Below are 20,072 nucleotides of genomic sequence, written 5' to 3'. Positions count from 1 at the left end.
CTTGGTTAAATGCATTTCCAATAATTGCACTGCAAAGTTGGTTGATTATTTTGTACATAATTACAGTGGAAAACAACCTACCTATTAAGCCTTTAATGGCAGTAATACAGAAAGCAATTACCATTACTTTGCTGCTCACACTGAAAATAAAGATTTCTCTAAATTAAAAGGATCCTCTGACTACTGCTAAGGCTAATTGTGTGGGGTCTTGTACAGACATCTAGTTGTACATCATTTGTAAGGGCTAAATGCTGATCAGTTAGGAAGGTCTTTACAATCTGTGTCCTAAGTGTGTGTTTTTGGGACCGCTCTGATGCCAGGGAGTCTGATAGCTCTTGAATTATTTATCTATCAGGCTGGACAGTCGTCACGGCGACCTAGGCCTCGTAGTGGTTGTCTGGCGACATCTTCCTCCAACAGTAGCCATTAGCTGAGAGGGGTAGGGGTGCTAATGAGCAGGGTGCAGGGTGCATTGGACCAGAGTTTTCTAACCGTCCAACTTTCCTAACATACAAACATCTACAATCCTCATGAACAAAGACACAAGAAAGATTTACAAAGATCTGAGTGCAGAACTTTTAATTAGGAAAAAGATGGGGTTAGAAAAAGAAAAAGATTGAAAAAGAAAGATAGAAACAACCACCCATTTTCCTATTAAGGAGAAATGTCAAGCGCGGTGGTGAAGCAATAGTCTGTGTGCATCCCTTTGTTGTCCTTCCTGACATTGAAGGCTAATTTTTCATGCTTATTTGAACTGGAAAATGAAAGAGAGGTTTGCGATTATTTCCTATAAATGACAACACAATCGCATTACGCTTCAGTACAAACACAGAGAGGATATTGCCTTTTCATATTTCATGTGAAAGTAATGGATGGGCTATGCAAAGAGGAACAGAAAGAAAGACAAATGGTGAACGAAAGCTCCCTGTTTGATTTGTATTAGAAACAGAATGGATAGAGGTGGCAAGAGTTTTGTTTTTTTTTTTTTTTTTTCAATAAGTGGTAACGCTCTTGCGGATGTTTTAAAGTGCTTGTGCAGTGTAATCATTGGATTTCTTTAACAATTAGCTATGAGCAACCAGCCAGGGTAGTTGTTAGAAGAAAAGTTGCCCAGTGTATTTACTGCCATGTCTCCTAGAAAAATATTCATCCATATTAAGGTCCCCACGTACACTGTGGCCATGTACATCTGTACAGCTGTATGATAATAAATAAACTAAGTGTAGTAAATACATTCATGTGATAAAACACCAGCCCACTATCCTTCACTTTTCCTCTGTACTATTCCAAAACATCAGAGCTTAGTGGGCCGTTAAACTTTTGAGAGCAAACACACATCAATGATCCCCTATATTTTATATTTTAACTAAAATTGATTAGCAAAATTGGTATACATAACCTTGTCAGATTCTGTTTTATCTCACTGTACGCTTTCATAAACAAACAGCCAGTCAGGCCCAGGGCTGTGGATGAAGCCAGAGAGGCAGGATGACCAGTGAAGAGAATGGCAAACCAGCCCACTCTGGAGGGGCATGCTGAGAAATGTGTTTGTGTACTTTAAGTTTACAGATATTGAAGGACTGACAGGAAAGTCTCTGCTGGCAGGACTCATGTAAATAGGACCCATGTGGGAGCTGTGAACTGGGCTCCTAACACGCGCCGAGGTAGGCACTACATACACCCAACCATGGCAACATTGATTTTCTGAGCTAATACCTCCACAGAACAGTCCACAGGCAGATGGATGCACTACAAAGATATGCAAATGGTGCATTCAATAAATCGACAGGCAGAGATCTTTTTCAGACAGTCCACTGTACTGGTCCGCAGTACCTAAAAGGAGAGATAAACAGATAAGTACCTGTTAATGGACACACACACATACACAAGTGTGCACACTCAGACAAACATGCAAACACCTGGCAGAACTTCAGATCAATAATAGAATTTCATGTTAAGCAGAACCACTTCAGAAAAGCACATCAAATAAACGCCAGCACTGTCCAGCATTAGCTTTAAATCTGAAAGTGCTATTTTTAATGCATCATACTATATTTTTAATTTTCAAGGTTTTCTTGAAGAAAGCTTTTTTGCTCTCTAGCTTGTGTAAAATAACAAAACAATCTGTGGGTATAGTCATATTCAGTGCACTTATTAGTCAGATATGAAACAAAAGCTGCTGGGTGTATGTCATATATAATAGATGTGGGCTGTCTTGTTAAGCCCAGCAGGCTCTATGTGGCTCTGTCTCTGTGGAGAAAGGCTCTGAAGCTTGCTGTACCTGGTAATTAAAAAGAGTTTGTGGCAAAAGGCAAACATCAGGAGAGATGAGCTATGAACAAAAGAGCTGTGACAGTTTCAGGTTATGTGATTTTTGTGCCCCTTTTTTTTTTTTTGCCAAATGAAAAATCAATACATTTTCCGGGTTATACATATTCAGAGTGTCCACTATGCTTCCGCCCTGATGGAGAGAGGGGCAGGGAACTGTGGGCTTGAGTGGGGGGAGTTGCCTGTTCGCCTGTCACAACTGTACCATCACATTTTCCAACCCACTGGTGAATATTTCAGTTGATGTGATTGCCCTTCATGACAGTGGTGATGCTTTTTTTTTCCCCAGACACGCCTTTAGCCACCCCAACACTCGGTCAATCCACCCCAGTTCTGTTTAGTCCTTTTGAATAGCCGCAAATAGGTAAGACCATTGTAATGTGAGGAAAAAGAAAAAAAAAAGATGCATTAATAAAAGGGGGTTGAATTAAGAGGCGGCAGCAGTGGAAAACAGTAAGCATAAATGCATTGGGGGGGGGGGCGACAGAGTAGTAGAGTGACTCTTTGTGCAGGACAATGTCCCTCAGGCAGAGTAGATGGAAAAGCACTGCCCAGTGATGTTTTTGCCCCCTATCCAGGCTTTTAGCCTACCATCCTAGCAGGGAAAAGTACAGCCTGCATCTTCCTTTGTGAACATAATATGTGTTAGTGAGCAGTCATCATCTTGGACATTCAAGGAAGTTACAATAGTGTGTGTGTGTGTGTGTGTGTGTGTGCGTGCGTGCACATGTCAGTCAGTTGGGGCAGAAGAGTGAACAGTCCCTGAATGCTCACTCCCTGTGTAGCCACATTAACCTAGATCCTGCTCTCCTTCATCACTCAAGTAAAACACAAAGAGAAAAGAACTAGAGCGGCACTCACTTTATCCACTTTATTTGTAATATATCTAAACATGCCATTATCATAAGTATTTCTAATTAGTATAATTTCCCATGAGTACCACAAGGAAACATGAGGAAAATATTTCATACATTACATGGTGCTAAATAACACTTCCTAATTTTTCTATCATGAGCACAAAAAAGAAGAACAGCCACATTTGTTGTGTTTAAATGTATTTTTCTTTTTTTAAAAAAACGTGACTATTTTGTGTGACTGTGATCTGAATGCGTCCTTTAAAAATGTCCTTTAAAATGGTCAGTGAGTTTGAAAGGCAAGGGGGGATCAAATTAAGTGTTGTGTAGAAGACCTATGGGGCTAGTTTGATGAGCAGGCACCACCGGGGGGGGGGGGGGGGGGGGAGTTGCCACGATATTGTTCTAAGGCAGTGTGAGCTATCACTGCTGTTTGTGATTAACTTGCTGTTTAAAGTTTTTTTAGTTATTAGATGCCCTAACCCCATCCCCTCCTCCATCTCTTACACCTCCTCCTCCTCTGATGCTTACCCCTCCTCTTCTCCCCTGCCCTCAGCCCCATGGAGACACAAAGTATTCATTCACATTTAGATCCTGAGGTCACAGCAGGGCCAGCAGGGAGAGGCCAGCGTGTCCCCCCATAGACAGGTCAGGAATCTAACACGTAACTCTGAGCAGCAGCGCTGAGGTAGCTTACTCTTCTTTCCTTTCAAAATGTGAAAGTGTGTGGGAGAGAGGGAGAAAAAGAGACAGATACACTCATTTAGCATGAGTGTGCCATTTCTAGTGTTTGGTGTGTTTTCAGACATTTTACTATACTGACTGTAATCTCCAGTTATGGGTATTGTTACTATGTTTTCAGTCATTTTAAATATTCATGTTTTCATTTCTTTAATGTAGCCCATATTTAATGTCCATATAAATAAATGCCACTGGACTACATACAACATCCATATCAGTATGAATGGTTTGCAAGTCATTTCACTTTTTTGTACAGTATTAACATATGTCTACATTATAACTTGGCTCTGTGCTTTATAAGGCAGCCGCCATTATGGTTACTGATAATACCATGTTGTGGTTTATTGGTTGTACATAAGCAAAAGCCCCTCTTGTCTCTGGCTTTGTTGTGGTTTTATGAGAGGTAGGTTGTGAGGATGTAGAGAAGGAGCTTCTGTGAGTAAGTGTGTGTGTGGTGTGTGTGTGTGTGTGTGTGTGCGTGTGTGTGTGTGTGTGTTGTTTGTATCTGTTGAGAGGGGGGTTACAAGGAGTGTGAGTGTTTTTCCTGTGTTGTGTTTTGAAGGGGGGGTCTTGCATATGGGGTGCAGAGGTGCTGATATGAAGAGCGGACAATGCATGAAAGCCCTCAGCATGGGTCCTGTGTCTCATTGTCCCATGGTACCCTCCTGTCACTTTCATTTTGCACCCTCTAGTCCAGAGTCAGGCCAACTTTGATATAAGGAAGGGGTGCAAAGGATGATGGGGGGGAGCAAGAGGGGGATTTTTAAAAGAAGAAGTAGGGGAGAAAGATAGAGTCTGTGAAGTGTGAAATAAGATTGCTTTTTATCCAACAGTGCAGCGCTAAAGAAAAGGAAGCTGTCCGGCCCTGGATAAAGCGGGGGAAGCACACCTCTATGATTTACAGTGCCGTCCTGTGACACCTGGTTAAAATGATAACAACAGCCTCAATAATCATAATGAGAGTAATGAGAGCTTAGGCACACAGTTCCACACAAGAGCCCAGAGAGAAGCAGAGCTCAACCCTCGCTCCCAGTACTCGAGAGCCGGGGAGAGGGAGAAGCTCAGCCCCCTCACTGGTTCTCCAGGACTTACGAAAGCCAAGAGAGATAGACAAGACAGTGCTGTTGACTGAGATTCTGTATATGCAATAAAAAGAGCTGACTGTCACTACTGTTTGAGGAACACTGGAGCCTTTCTCAGGTAGGACTGGAATTCTGTACTTTAAGAAAGGCAGTTATCATCTTAGGAGTATATTCTGCTGAGGTTGAGGAAGGAGGAGGAGCCTGACCTAGTGAAAGATATCTACAGTGACTATTATTACTTGCTTCTGCTCTTCTCTACAGTCTGGGAAGGAATACTGGAAAGTGCAGTGGTTACCATCAATTATTTATTAGGCCGTTTGTGCTTGTCAGTCTGATTAGCATTAGTGTAATCACTGCTCTTCAGGGGAAAGGAAGGCTGCTCTCTCTCATCTGAAGGTAATCTTGCTGTTTTCAGTGTCTCATCTTCACTGGACTCCTCTTGCATAGCATCTGCTTTTGTCATCTTCACATTTTTCTTCTCTTTTCCCCTTCCCTGTGTGTTTCTGTGTGTTGCTGCTCAGCCCCTTCCCCCTGCACCTCATTAATGTGTGTGAGCAAGTTGTACTCTCCCAGCTTGTATAGAGTGACACCTATGGGCCTGATGAAGCCTCTGCACTCACTCACAAAACACAAGAGGGGAAGACTGCAAAGCAGCTAGACAGCTAGATGGTGTGTGTGTGTGTGCATGTGTGTGTGTGTATGTGTGTATGCCTGTGTGTGTGTTTGCCTGTGTGTGTGTTTGCCTGTGTGTGTGTATATGCCTGTGTGTGTACGTATATGCCTGTGTGTGTCTGAAACAGAGAACCCATGGACTGTCCCCACTGAGTGACTGGCAGAGCAAAGCTGATATTTATATGCTCAGAACAGATGAGTGTAATCTCTGTGTTGGCAATGAGCTTATTCAGCCCGCATGATTAGATTAATGGAACTGTTTCATGTCATTGTATTAAGGATGGTTAATGAAGACAATTAATTAGAACACAACCTTCAGGCTATTGTCCTTTACATCTTTGAGATTTGGGTTAGAAATGGCCTGCTGCCATAGCTTTGAGTGTTTCTCCTCATCTACAGTTTTAGTGTCTCTTCCATTTGCATCCTACTCTTAGGCCACTCATGACCTTTCATTAATTATGGTTGGCCTGGCTTTTTAATCATTCCGTAATACCAATGGAGATGAGACAAAAAAACAGGCAAAGCCATTTGGCACTTAAAGATGTACCACTGCTCCTGGAATTAAATGTGTTCATTTTTGAATAAATTATGGATGAGACTGTCATATGTGTCGGTTAAAGATGTAAATAGTATCGAAAATACAAGGAGGAAGAAAAATAGCACTGCACATGTGAGCATGTACTGTATTTGTTAAGGAAGTTTGGGGTTGGCACAGGAAACTGAATAGCTTTAGAATGCTGGCTGCTTATCACAGCAATGTTTAGGCGCAAAAGTGTGTATTAATGTGTAGGTGGGGAATTAGTCTCACTACAAATGTCACACAGCTAAGAATTTGACACCTTGGCTCATTTTTAAAGGTGAAAAAATTTACCTGGGGATTATTTTGTAATCTGGGCACCTGTGCAGCTGTACAGTATCCTAATTCTCACGCAGTTGTGGAGATTTATGCAGGCAGGAGTTAGATGGGATTTTGGAACTAGGCAGCAGATCTCTGGTTTTCGGGGTATATTTGAGAGCCTCCTCACCAGCATGGGATGAGCTGCGATGGATAGAATTCATGGGTTGCCTTTGAAACATAATAGAAACATGGTTAAAAATTAAAGACAAAATGTGTCCGTGTGTGGGATCCAGAGAACACTTAAATCTTCCGTTTACAAGGATCCATTCATCCCTTTTAAATATTTTTATTTAAATGCAGGACCCTTGATCACAGGATTGGCTTTTAACAATAATTGTAACAAGACAATACATACACTTATCACTCTGCTCAGCTGCTTCCTACAACATTTGTATCAGCAACCAGGAAATATACTGCTCCTGTCCTGCCAGTAATACAAAAGTGTTTTCCATTGGTTAGATTTTTTTAAAACCCCAATAACTCAATATGTATAAGCATGCAGTCGTGTCTAGAATAATGCAATTATTGTACTGATGATTTTGTAGCTATAGTGTAGCTTCAGTCAACCTGTAACAAAGAAGCAAGTTCAAATGTGCCTTAAAGTAGCAAAAATATTTTGTAAACATTACAATCTACTACACTAAATATGAATTTTTTTACAATTTAACCTGACAGATATTTTCTTTCGCAACAAACAAAAATAAAGCATTCATTTTATTAAAAGTATTTTTTATTTATTTATATTTTATTATTATTAAATAAAGTTAATTGCACATTTCCACCTTCCTCAGTAGAAATATTTAGATGATTCTCATTATAGATGTTTCTGATTATTATGTCATCGGGAAAGGGACAAAGTGTATGAGTTTGAGAACACAATATCACCACTGCATATAGCGGAGATGAGATAAACAGCGAGTGTTGGGAATAATGTAACATCATAAAAGTGGTTTTGGCTGTGGGTAGTCATGTGGTGAGCTAAGACAGGATGTGTGATGACTGCAGGGCTGAATACTTGAACAGGATATTTCAGTAGCTGTTGTAGCATTGTCAATATATCAATAGCTCATAGAGTAGACCTGAGCATGAAAGCATTTTCAAAAGAGCATTTAAGTACATTTGCTGAGAATTAGCTGACTTGTGTAATAACTGATAGGGCATATTGACTGCGGCCTAGTTTACTGTTGTCAAATCAATGCTATTGCATGCAAGTCCCACTACTTTTAAACAAACTTAACAGGCAAAGGGGATGTTCAGGGGGCACTGGAGGGAAATAAAGAAGATTGATGCCCTTTTTATTATCTGTTTTTGCTATCTTTTCCTCTGTGTGTTACTTACAAATGGCATTATCGGATATCCATTGTTTGGACTTCGATGCTTCTAAATGGCCTGATATATCGAGCTGAGGCTTTTAAGGTGGTTACAGGGGATTTCTGCCTTTGACTTGGCATAAAAATAAAATGAATTGTGGCTCTGAAAGTTTTAAATATTTATGTTTTTTTTTCAATAGTAGGGTAGAAGAAGTGAAATGAGGCTTGTATTGGTAAGTAACCTAGCAGATTGCAACAAGGGACAGTAAGGAGATTGAGGGTTTGTCTAGTAAAAGATCTCTCTCTCTATCTCTCTATCTCTATCTCTCCCCGTCTCTCTTTCTCTCTCTCTGTCTGTCTGTCTTGAAGGGTACTGCTCATAATTATTTTTCCATCTGCCCACTCCAGATCACATATGTGCTATTCTTCTGCAGTTTTATGTCCACATGAAACAGAGGAAGCCATATCAGTGTCAAGGAGTTGATTGCATGGAGGAATATAATAAATTATCTTTCAATATATCATACAATACTAATCTAATCATAATAATAATAATAAATAATAACAAATATTTGTCCTTCCTCTTCCCATATAATTCAAATCTGATTTTGTCATTTCTATCAAAATAAATTTCCCAGTGATGATCACACAGCACAGGGCAGAGAGCAGAAAGCAGATTCTGCCCTCTTTGTCTGCTAGCCTTGCAACTGTGTGTCAGCAAATGTAATTGTTGCAAGCTCCTATAGAAAAAAACGCTGCCGTCCCTTTAAGTGCTTCCACCAATTCTGATGGCGTGGTGATTTACATATCCCGTCCTCCCTCCCCCTTCAGGAGAGCTGAGCGAGGATGTGGAGGCTGCTAGTGAGACCACCACAGACCAGGAGGACCAAACCAAAGACAGAGAAAGTGGGGGGGAGAAGGAGCTCACCAAAGGGACAGGTAAGGCCAATATCTACACCACACACATTTAGGTGATACTATTCACAGGAAATATGTGGCCTTGCACCTGAATGATGCTGAACAACAGGCCATTTGTGTAATTAAAGTAAACATATTTTACCAAAATACTGAGAGCCTATTTAAGCATTAAACACTTTCTCTCAAAACTCCCTAAATCCACTTCTGGTTTTCAAAGGCTGCTCTTTCATGCTGCAGGTTTCCAGGCATCAAATCCCATCAGATACAGTTAAGATAAACTGTCAATTTAGGTAATATGTTCAGGTGACATGTGACCCATGTTTTGTCTTTGTTCAGTAGGTGATGTGAAGTAAGGGGCTTGTATGTGTAATTCCAGCTGAGCCATGTGTGTACACACGTGGTAGCACGGCCCCCCTCTCAACTATGCTGCACACACACAGGAACTCTTACCTGTGTTTATTGTTATCAGATCTGGATGGTTTTATCAGCAGTCCTCTTTATTGACAAGTGTAGATGGTGACTCCTTTTGGGGGGGCAGTGGGGAACTGAAGGCGGGCGGGCGGGCGGGGGGGGGGAGCTTTAGGCCTAAACAATTTCTGGTCAAGGACAGGCTTTCCTAAAGAGCAGTTTGGGAAATGTAGGAACCATTAAGGTTTTAAGTTTAAGAAATGTTTTCATTTTCGCTTTCTTGTTTGAATGGTTAAGATCCCATATAGTGTCATCTCCGATTTCATGGCAGCATGTATTGTGGATTGTGGATTTTCTTTTTGTTATTGTGGGGCCAATAATGGCAATCACTGCACAACATTGGTCGAAATGAAAAGCCTTTGTCATGCAATTCTAAACTTTGAGTAAAGTAAGTAATTTAAGCAAGACTGATTCTAGTGATCATATTAAAAGTTTAAATAGTACTAATCCTGCTCTTGTTGGAGCAGCGGTTAGCAAAATACTTTACAAAGGTGTTTGCTCAATATTGCTCACCATACTTATAACACAGACAGAGAGCGACCACATTCAAACTGTGCTGCCCCAGCGTTATCTCCTTAGTATGAATGAAACATGGTATCAAAAAACAAGCTTAATGAGACACAAATTTAAAGCAAGAGTCCAAAAATTGATTTTGTTCCACATACTGTACAGTGTATGTGCATCACTGCATCTAATTATATGTAATGCTCTGTTCACTGATTGTATTCAGATTTCTGAAACGTCAATGTAAATGAAATATAGTTTCATTTTCCTTTTCTTATGCACAATTTACTTTTACGCCTGTGTTAGAAAAACAGTGCTGGCAGTTAAGATATCTCTTATTCAATAGAAGAGATTTTTGATAATGATGACACTGAACAGTAACAGGCCTGGATAGATGCTTCTCACTTGTCTAACTTCTTGTGTTACTGCAGGATGTTTTGATTTACACTAGTCAGGTTAAAAGCTGGAAAACAATTCAGACCTTTTGCATACCTAAGTTTTTTATAAAGTGAAGCAAAAAAATTCATCACAGTGTTTGAAGCCCAGCCTTTGTAAAATGTCTTTGATATTCGAACTTCTATTTTAAATGAGGCTGAGTTGTTTGTGCTCTTTGAAAGGGCGACACTCTTCTTTGATGGAAGAAATAATGATATGCATGCCTGACTGAATATGGCTAAAAGTATGTTTTAGCACATCAAAATAAAGCACTTTAAAAAGCATTAAAATGAGCTGGCCGATTAATAATTCACTCATACCTGTGGTGCACAGGAAGACGACTCCTCGCATTAGGATTCCTCCTTTTTGAAAGGCATGCAATTTGATACAAGCATATTCAGTTCCTTTCCTCCCCTCTGTCAGTCGCTAATCACCAAATAAGTGTGTTTCTATGTTTTCACAAAGGAAATATGTGCTTGCATATGAAAAATTTACAGCTTTCCAGCAGCTTATTAGAAACACTTAGTTAAAAATAGGATGTGCATTAGGGAACCAGGTCTGAGGTTCTGTTTGATGTCAGTGAAAAGGTGGGTGGATGTGTTGGGGTGGTGGGTTCAAGGCTGTTTTGTCAGCGAAAGGTAGACAGCTGTAGTTTAATGGAAGAGTCTCTTTTTGTACTTCAAACTTTTTGCGATTGATGAATACAATGCCCATTCAAGAGCTAGTTCAATCTCGGCGGAAAAAAAGTAAGGAAGACCTTAGGATGCATTTGGTAAATAGAGGAACACTTGTTTGAGCTGCTGGTTGTCTGAAGATGTTTGTACAGTAGCTATACACATGGTGTGTATGTTAGAATATGCTGTGTGAGTGTCTTGGCCAACCTGTTATTTATCTGAAAGGTGCTCAGTCTCCCACTGTCTGAGGCTGAGCTGTTTCTAAAGTCCATCATTAGAACTACTGAAGTATTTCTTCTCATCATTGTCATGTAGCTGTTGGAACAGAGCACAACATTGTTCCTTTACAAAGGACAGTCACTGTCAGACAGACAGCATTAGTGAACACAGAAAAAAGGCTTCCTTCTTTTTAAAGCCACTGTCAATCTTATTTTCTCTTTCTTGTTCTGCAGCTTCTCAGTATTCATTAAAATCATTTAGAGGTACATCAGAAGGCTTTGTAAAATGCATATGTATTCGACATGTCATCTCTTGAAAGATGCCTTCATTATTCAGTTGTTTTTTATTTATCTCAAAGATAATACATATATATATATGTGTGTGTGTGTGTGTGTGTGTGTGTGTGTGTATTTATGTGTATAGTACATGTTCAGGCATTCAAACATATGTAAATGTGATATGATCTCAACACTGCAGGTAATATGTTTTCTGATTATACAGTATATTATCATAAGTATATAACCTGAGAGAAGAATACACAAATTAACAGTAAAAGTAATTATAGGTGGAAAGAAAGAAAGTTAAATATATTTGGACAATGATGTTCATGTTGGCGGTAGCTGCAGTTTAATCATGCTGCATGATTAGTAATTCAAAGGGTCATTTTTAAGACAAGGTATAAAATATGTATAAATGGATAGTCATGAGCTTCTTTCCTCTCTGCTCACACCTTCTTCACCATATGAGACAGTACTGGCAAAAGGGAAGGGTTTCTGCATAGGAACAGGATCCTTACCTTCATTAAAGCAGGTGGTGTATTTATGCAGCAGCTGAATGTATGGGGATGCAGCAAGGAGAGAGGCAGGAGGGAAGCAAGTGTGAGAGATAGGAAGGTGAAGAGAGCAGAAAGGGGAGGAAGGAAGGGGAATTGTTAATACACCCGCAGACTTCGACACAATGTGATTTGACATATTTAACATAAATGTATGGGAAAGGTTGAATTGAAAGTTGAGGAGGCTATGTAAGTAGAGGGGAAAGAGAAATGGTCTCTCCATTCTGGGGCTGGGAGGATGGTAGACCTCTGAAATTCAGCCTGATAAATAATTCTTTTCATAGCTCTTTCCTTAACTTTATTTTGTGGTAGATGAAGCAAGAAGGGTGAAAATTTCATCCTTGGTCATTCACATTCTCAGATCTGTTGTAAAAACTATGGAGATCTATGGATATGTATATATATATATATATATATAACCTGATCCCCATAGTTCATATTCCAGAAAAAACAAAACCACAACATAAATAATAATAAAGGAGAAAAGGACACATTGTTTAGTAGCTTAACATAAACTTGTAAACAATGTATCTGCATAGCCAGATACATTGCTAAAATTCATGTTTGTCTGTTTTTTTCTTTTTTTGCAATATGACAGAGTATATATTTTAGGAATATATTTTTTTATTTTAAATTGATATAATTTTTAGATGCCATGTTCGCTTAGTCATGTCACAGTCAGCACATGGCCAACCTGAATGTTTATATGCAGCCAGTCTCTTGTTAGTATCACTGCTGTGCTGGATTTTGTGTTAGACAAGAGCTTAAATGTTAGTGTTGTTAAGGTACAAGTGCGTAGGAGTATTTTGACATAGTTTTTGTGGAGCACCAATTAAAGGTGATGTGGAGGTTCCAATTCAGCATTTGATTAGCTGCTGCGCACTATTTTTACACTGCCTGTGTACAAAAATCGCATCTTACTGTATAGTAGTATACATACTAATGCGTAATTATGTTCAAAACATTGCTTTCAGTTATCTCACGTCAGGCGTGATAAGAAAAAAATCATAATAATTGAAATCTATATTTAAACATAATTAAACCTTTTTGCATTTTTAGACTGAACACACAGCAGATGTGTTGTTTTCATTATTGTGGCAATGGTAGACTTGTAAAACAACTATAATGAGATGGTACCAAACTATGAATGTGTTAGAACTCAACATTCCCTAACAGATGATTTAATATATTTACTGACTGAACCAGAATGTATCAGGTTGGTTTACACATCTCAGACAACGTGCTGTGTTATTCTTTCTAATGAGTTTACACACAGACCAGTAAAAATATCATTTTTCTTTTTCAGTTAAATGTTGACACTAAACCTGTGAAGCTGTTAAGCATGCACATGTGCACAGTCAGGTGTGCTTGTGTGTAGGAGAAGGTGATGTTGTGTCGGGCACTGGAGATGCTGCATTTAGTCTGTATAATGAACATGATGATTAGCATCCCCTAGACGTGGCACTGTGGCACTACACTGAACTCATTTTTTTTTTTATTGTGCTGTTAGTCCTCTGGTGTTGCTCACTGAGGAAATAACATACCAAATGTTATGAATTGTTCTCCATATAACAGTGCTGATATGTAGATTTAATGTTAGCTGTGGTTGAAGTTGAAATTACCTCCTTTTGGTTTGTTACAATCAATTTATTCAAGTTTATGTTATTGTTTCTCTAAACTGGGAGACATTCAGTGCAGTTGTGATTTGTTATTGCTTTTAAATCCTAAGTAGTATGAGAAATCATAAGACACAGCAGTGAAAATGTTTACATATTCATATCATGTCCTTTGAGTGCTTGTCATCCTTCAAATTATAATTCCTTTTGTCTTTGAAGATAATAGGCCATAAATTGCCCTTGTTTGCGAGCCAACTGCCTGAAAGCTCAGTGTTTATGACTTTTACCACAGGGTGTCTCATGGGCAAGCACCGATGCTGTGTCTCTGAGCGTCCTGTAAAGGTGAACGCCACGTCATCCTGTTTTCTTCAGTGGCCCGGAGATTAACAATGCGTCTGCCAATTAATATCTCAGTTTCTTCATCTTGGCTTTGTCTTTCTTGCAATCATGTCGTTAGACCGCAAGGCAGTGTTTCACTCCCTCTTATACAACTGAGTTTTCCCTTTTATTCTACAGATGCAGATTTGGACTTTATGAGTAACAGGAAATTATTTCATATACAGCTTTAAAAGCAGGTTTTAGTTCAAGGTTTCAACACATTATTACTCTGAGTTCTGTCACTGGCTGTAGAGTAAAAACCTGGGTAGAAAAGGGGAAAAAGTGGAAAAGAAAAGAAAACATTCAGGTATTGTTACTATAACATTAGTAGAGAATGACTTGTAGGACTGTGGGACTTGAACCATCTCCATATTAATAGCCAAGTTGCCAAGGGAATAGAGGTGAGGATTTTCTACACTGCGAGAAGCAGAGGTGTGCTAAAAGTGCTCAGCAGTGTGAAGGTGAAAGGTTTTAGGGAGCTGGGGATCAGAGGACAGACTTTTCAGAAAGTGTACCAAAGAGGATCCTTTGGTTTAACTATGCAGAAGAATTGTGGGTGTGCTTAAGTTTAGGGTGAAGGCAGTCTGTGGCTGGATAAAGTAAAAATAAAGCCTTACTAGCGTGGACAGACTGGATGATAGGTTATTCTTTTTTTACAACCAGAGACCTAACCCTGTCATGGAAAAACAGGAACTGCTATAATAATGGGACATGGACTCTGGAAATGATGAGGACCCCATGTCAGTCAGAAGGATGGGAATTCCCCTCCAAAGCACCAGGAATTAACCCCCCTCCCATCTTCCACTTCCTTACACAGTGGTGTGCTCTGACTCACATTTTTAAATATGGATAATCTCCCCCAAACATAAATCAGGTTAATTGCAGCTGCGATTACACTCCTGGAAGATTTCAGTGGCAATACAACAGATGACCTGTTAATTCAGCCTGTGCTGTGTCAGTCACTCTGTCCAGCAGCCATCTTTTTCCCTTTGAAAGCAAAACAAGGCTGTGATTGCTCCAGAGGCTGGTGCAGTGTGCTGACAGCCCCTTTGCTGCGTAAATAATACAGTCCAGCTATGGAAGGTGAGACAAGGTGCCAAAGTCCAATTCACTTACGGGACTCGACAGCACAAAAGCCTCAGGTTTACGGAAAAGAGGCATGAATTAATAATCACCTAATTGACTCTTAGGATTTTTTTTCTCCACTTCAGCTCTGCCTTTTGTGCTTTCAAACAAAAGTCCACCCTGTGTATCTGTCAGAAGGGGTTTGCTGTGGATGGGGCCTCTGTGTCTAAAGACCAGGCCGAAGGGTAACAGACAGACTTCTGACAGACATTAAGGTCACTGGTGGAGGAGGAGCCAATAGTGGTGTCTGTAGAGGGCTACTGTTAATCTGATTAACCACTGAGGTTTAAACATATAGAAAAACATTGCAGTTTGAGGTCTTTTTAAAGAAGTGTCACTTAGGAAGCTCAAAAGTTCCACTACAGATCTACAAAGCACAGTGATGAAAATGCAGACACTGACATATATATTACAGAAGAAACAGCGGAAATAATTTCTTGAAACTTTTTTTCACATTTTCTTACTCACCCAATTAACCCCATCAATATAGCATCAGAAAGTAAAACTAAACTCTGTGTCTAATTGTCACCAGCTATTCTCATATCTCACCAGGGACTTGTCTGTTCTTGTCTATTGTCTGTTCTTTCTTGAAAGTACATTGTTCCTGTAATAGTCCTACACCCTGCTCCATCAGAGGGCAATGTTTTGGCCATTGGTTCTGATCACCTGTTCATATCGTACATCAGTGTTTCCCATATGTGCGCATAGACACGCACACATGAGAAACCAGTGTCCAATCTGCCATGGTAGACTGTATGTAATAATAAAAAAAAAAAAAAAAACAAAAAAAAAAAAATCTGTTTTTATCTCTATTTCATTCCTGGCTTTTCAGTGTTTCAGTCATTTTTTCATCATCTTTGACAAGGGAAACCAGGATACAGTAGTTGGATGTTAGTCATGGTGCCAGTGATGGTGTTAGGGTGTAGGATTCTTAAGAGAAAGCGATTGATCAGATTTATGGAGTCCTAATAGGCCGTGACAAGAGACTGCGTTTTAGTAAGCCTCTCCAGCTCTCCATCTGTCCTCCCTCTCTCACACACATAGAAACACGCTGCACTAGAAAAGCTGGTTTGGGCCCTTTTACAGGACCTCTCAAGTGCCTTACCATAAACAGCCACTTGTTTCACCTCTTGGGTGCTAATTGAGTAATAGTGGAAGTGAAATATACTTATAATAAATTATGTTCATCCTCTTAATCATTAGGGCTAAGATTATACTTGTGTCTACTTAAGCCATGCTGACATTTTGTACTATATGTATACACTTTATACCTGTGGCACAAACCCTGTTACCCACTCTTTTGCTCATGTGAAAACTGGAAGAAAAAAAATAAAAAAGACCACCTCTCTCTCAATTACAGAAGATATGTAATTCCCTGTAATTAGTCATTAGACATATCCAAGCTATAATGTATTTGTTTCATCGCATGTGCATGCTCTTTTTTAAAATTACAGTTAATATTCCTTCCTTACTCTATGCAAATTTTTGTTACTTAATGCCCTAATAAGTTGTTAAAGGAGAGAAAGAAGACTGAGGAGCAGAGGGCAAGTTAGTTGTTAAGGAAAAAGGTACTGTCATTATTGAACTGAATTAGGACTGTGACTGATTGGTATAGTTTTTGCTATTTTGTGTAGTGTAAAGAAAAGATCAACAACACTGCTGAAAATGTGATTTTGACATGAGATTATCAGCCTTGCTTTCCCTGAGACATAAGTTCAGGGGAAATAAGAGTGGGGAGGAGGAAGGACAGGACCATGTCTGAGAGGTTAATGTCAGAGAATGGGAGGTTCCTTTTGTTTAACATTCCCTTTGTTTATTGGCGGATGTGTTTAATAGGATTGACTGTGACTGGACCCTAATAGGGCCTCCCTGGCTGATCCCGGTGTCTCTGGGAGATCTTGCAGGCTGCTCTGTCCAAAGCCAGGTCCCCCACTGGGTAATCAGCTCAACTGCCCTCGTCCTGATTGGAGCTGACATTTTAATGTCTGGAGCAGGAACGTGGTCAGCCCTGCTTAACCTGACCCCCCGCCAAAACACCCCTCCTCTACCAGTGCCCTCTGTTCTCAATTTGCCCTTCAGGACTGTACAAATCAGTCCAAATTTAACTCTTTATGGGCTTGTTAGAGGTTAGGAAGACACCACCTTAAGTTTCATAGTGAGTTCTTTCCACTGGTGACGAAGCGTGGTGCTACTGCAGTTCCCCCATGCTGGCTCCATGTGGATTTAAGATTCTCTGCGAGCCTGTGCTTAACTGAGTGCTCAACTGTGATGCCTCTCTGTGTGCCACTACCACCCATATTTTCTCTTTTTCCTCATGAAGTGGAATAGTTTTGAATCATTCTGCAAGGCCATTGTGTGAGGCATTGCTCTGCATATATGGAAAGAAAAAAGGCCATTTTGTTAATATGAGTGTTATTTGAAAAAAAAAAAAAAAAAGGTGAATTTGTGTGATTTTGTGTTTTGAGCTAGTGGAACACCTGAAGTAAATATATGGAATGGAAATCTTTTCATAGATCGGCAACCACTTAACACAGACTATAGCCTTTTTTTTTACATTTCAGCAGACTGTGCACCAAAGCATGGCTGTGTCCTGTAAATGTATTTGGGTATGACTAATCATCCGATGACACCTTTGAGCCCAGTGGCATGTTTTCATGCCTTAAAAATCTCTGAGTTAAAAACAGTCTTGCTGTCAGATGCAACCTAGCTTTTAGGAATTATTGATATTTGCTCAGGGGTTTCATGTTATTTCTCTCTCTGTCACAGTCCAATTGTACAGAATTACAATACATTGGAGAGGGAACAGCTGGTTTCAGAAATGCCAGTGAAACAGAGAAATTCACTGGCATTCCACTGCTTATGGAAACAAAGCGCAGAAGAATGTTTCAGGCACCGCTTGGCAAGACACATTTCTTTCGTGATCCCTAGAAAAAAATGCCTGATCACTCTTTTTAAAAGGCAAATATGTGATGAGGCAGAACTTTGATTGTTGGTCAGTTGTCTAATATCCTATCATCAGGCACAGCTCTTCAGGTAATTTTCAGAAAATAAAAGAGCTTTTATTGAATGAAGCAGAACAGTTTGACTTCATCTTTAATATGTCACATTATTATGATAATTTTACTAGAACAACACCAAAGAATGTGTATGTATAGGAGAATATTTTGAAAATATTGTAAAGTAGCTGCCTATACATTCTTATGTAAGATAATGGTTATTGGAGGAAGAAATTATCACAAAAACAAGTCATGTTTAAAGCTGAGTTTTAGACTGTTGTTGATCCCTTCACTGTTCTTACTGCGTGATGAGGTCACGAGATGTTTGTGTACCTTGTCTCAAGTTTAGAAACTCACGTGGATAGAAATATGTGTTGGTATGAAACCTAAAGCTGCACCCTGTGGCAAACTAATATTTTTATTAGCAGTTTACGGTGTTGTATGATATCCTGATAAGGCAAAACTGAAAGAGACAGCCCATCAGAGCACATTGGCTGCATGTCTCTTTGGCAAGTAAAATATGTGTGGTATTTTTTATAGTGCGTCCTGGTAACAACACTTTCTATGCCCAGTTCCCATTAAATGCTGTTATATCACATTTAAAAAAGACATTCCAAAGCCCTTTATCCACAGTCTTATTGATTGACCTGCTCCCTGGCTGCCAAGTCCTCACTTGTCTTGACATGTCTGCTCCCTTCTCTTTATCCCTCTGTGTTTGTGTGTGTGTCTCTGCGAATATGCGTATGTTCAGCATTGTCCAGCCACTTGGAACGGCACCAGGGAGATTCCCCAATCCCTTCCAAAAGACCTTCTTCACGGTCAGAGACCTCAGAGAGCCCGCTTTCCACAAAGCGCCCCAGGACAGTTGAGAAGAACACTACGGAGCAGGTGAGCATTACAAACCACAGACTTTTAACACTGATGCCTTCAGATGTTCTCTAATGAAACTTTTTCTCCTGTTTGAATTAGGGGATCTTGCTTAGAGGTTATCTCATCCTCAATTACCAAGCCGTGATTATAGGCCTAAATCTTACATACCAATTAAAAATGTACTTTTAGTCATTTTCAGTTGGTTAGTTTTTTTCACTGACCTTTTTTTTTTTTATATTATGCATTTTTTTTTTAAATGTACTCAAAAATTATTTTAGCCTTTCTGCCGCAGTTGCACTGCTAATTGTGTATAAGGTGGAAAATCAATATAGTATTTGACAGATGAGAGCACTTTGAAGTGGGTGCCAAGACTCCGTGGTGCTCAGTGTTACACACTTGTCTGTGATCAGAAGGATCTGCCTGCTTGAGGGGAAGGGGCCCGCTCTTCCTCCTGATCTACAGCTCCTCTTCATGCAGCCTCAGCATGCTCACTGCACCCAATTGGGTCTGTGGATCTGTTTTCACCTCTTTCTTTTTCTCCTTCTGTCTGTCCCCACCTTCACCCAGATGTACCAGTGCCCCTACTGCAAGTTCACCAACACGGACCTGAATCGCCTCAGAATGCATGTGATGACGCAGCACTCAGTCCAGCCCATGTTACGCTGCCCATTGTGCCAGGACATGCTCAACAACAAGATCCACCTGCAGTTCCACCTCACACACCTTCACAGTGTGGCTCCTGACTGTGTTGATAAGCTTATCGCCACAGTAAGTTCTGTGTTCTGTGTGTTTTATGTGTGTTCTTGGAAAAGTTCTAAGTTTGTGTACATCTTTATTTATTTTTATTGTACATTTTACTTAGGTTGTTGTTTTTATTGTACAGTGCATTTCTCAGAAATGCCTTTGAATCCCTTTCTGCTCCAACCTGCTGAAGTTGGCCTTTGTTTTTGGTAGCGTGGTATATTTTAGTTTGGCATGGCATGTACACATTGTTAATTCTGGTCTGTGAGTGCCATACTAAATAGAATATAAGTACTTTAGGCAATGCATTAGCCAAAGTTAAGTACAGTATCGGTCAGAGAATGTAGTGCAGGAAAAACACAATAGCAAATGTATGTCCACACTCGTTGGGTAGGTTGTATTCATACAGAG

At 39.9% G+C, this 20,072-nt stretch overlaps 1 protein-coding gene across 2 annotated transcripts in view; it reads left to right on the top strand.

The window, feature by feature from the left end:
• The window catches only part of zfhx3b (zinc finger homeobox 3b), a 136,364-nt gene that overhangs the window by 100,336 nt on the left and 15,956 nt on the right, over positions 1–20,072 (top strand). For both annotated transcript variants that reach the window (XM_026320627.2, XM_026320625.2), the window contains exons 6-8: positions 8,717–8,824; positions 18,802–18,938; positions 19,488–19,688. In XM_026320627.2, coding sequence (XP_026176412.1) covers positions 8,717–8,824; positions 18,802–18,938; positions 19,488–19,688 — 446 coding nt within the window. The remainder of the gene's footprint in view (positions 1–8,716; positions 8,825–18,801; positions 18,939–19,487; positions 19,689–20,072) is intronic.

Source organism: Mastacembelus armatus, chromosome 3, assembly GCF_900324485.2.
Source record: "Mastacembelus armatus chromosome 3, fMasArm1.2, whole genome shotgun sequence".
NCBI classification, from domain to species: domain Eukaryota; kingdom Metazoa; phylum Chordata; class Actinopteri; order Synbranchiformes; family Mastacembelidae; genus Mastacembelus; species Mastacembelus armatus.
Note: the sequence above shows the minus strand (reverse complement) of the source record. Positions and strands in the feature narration are given on the sequence as shown.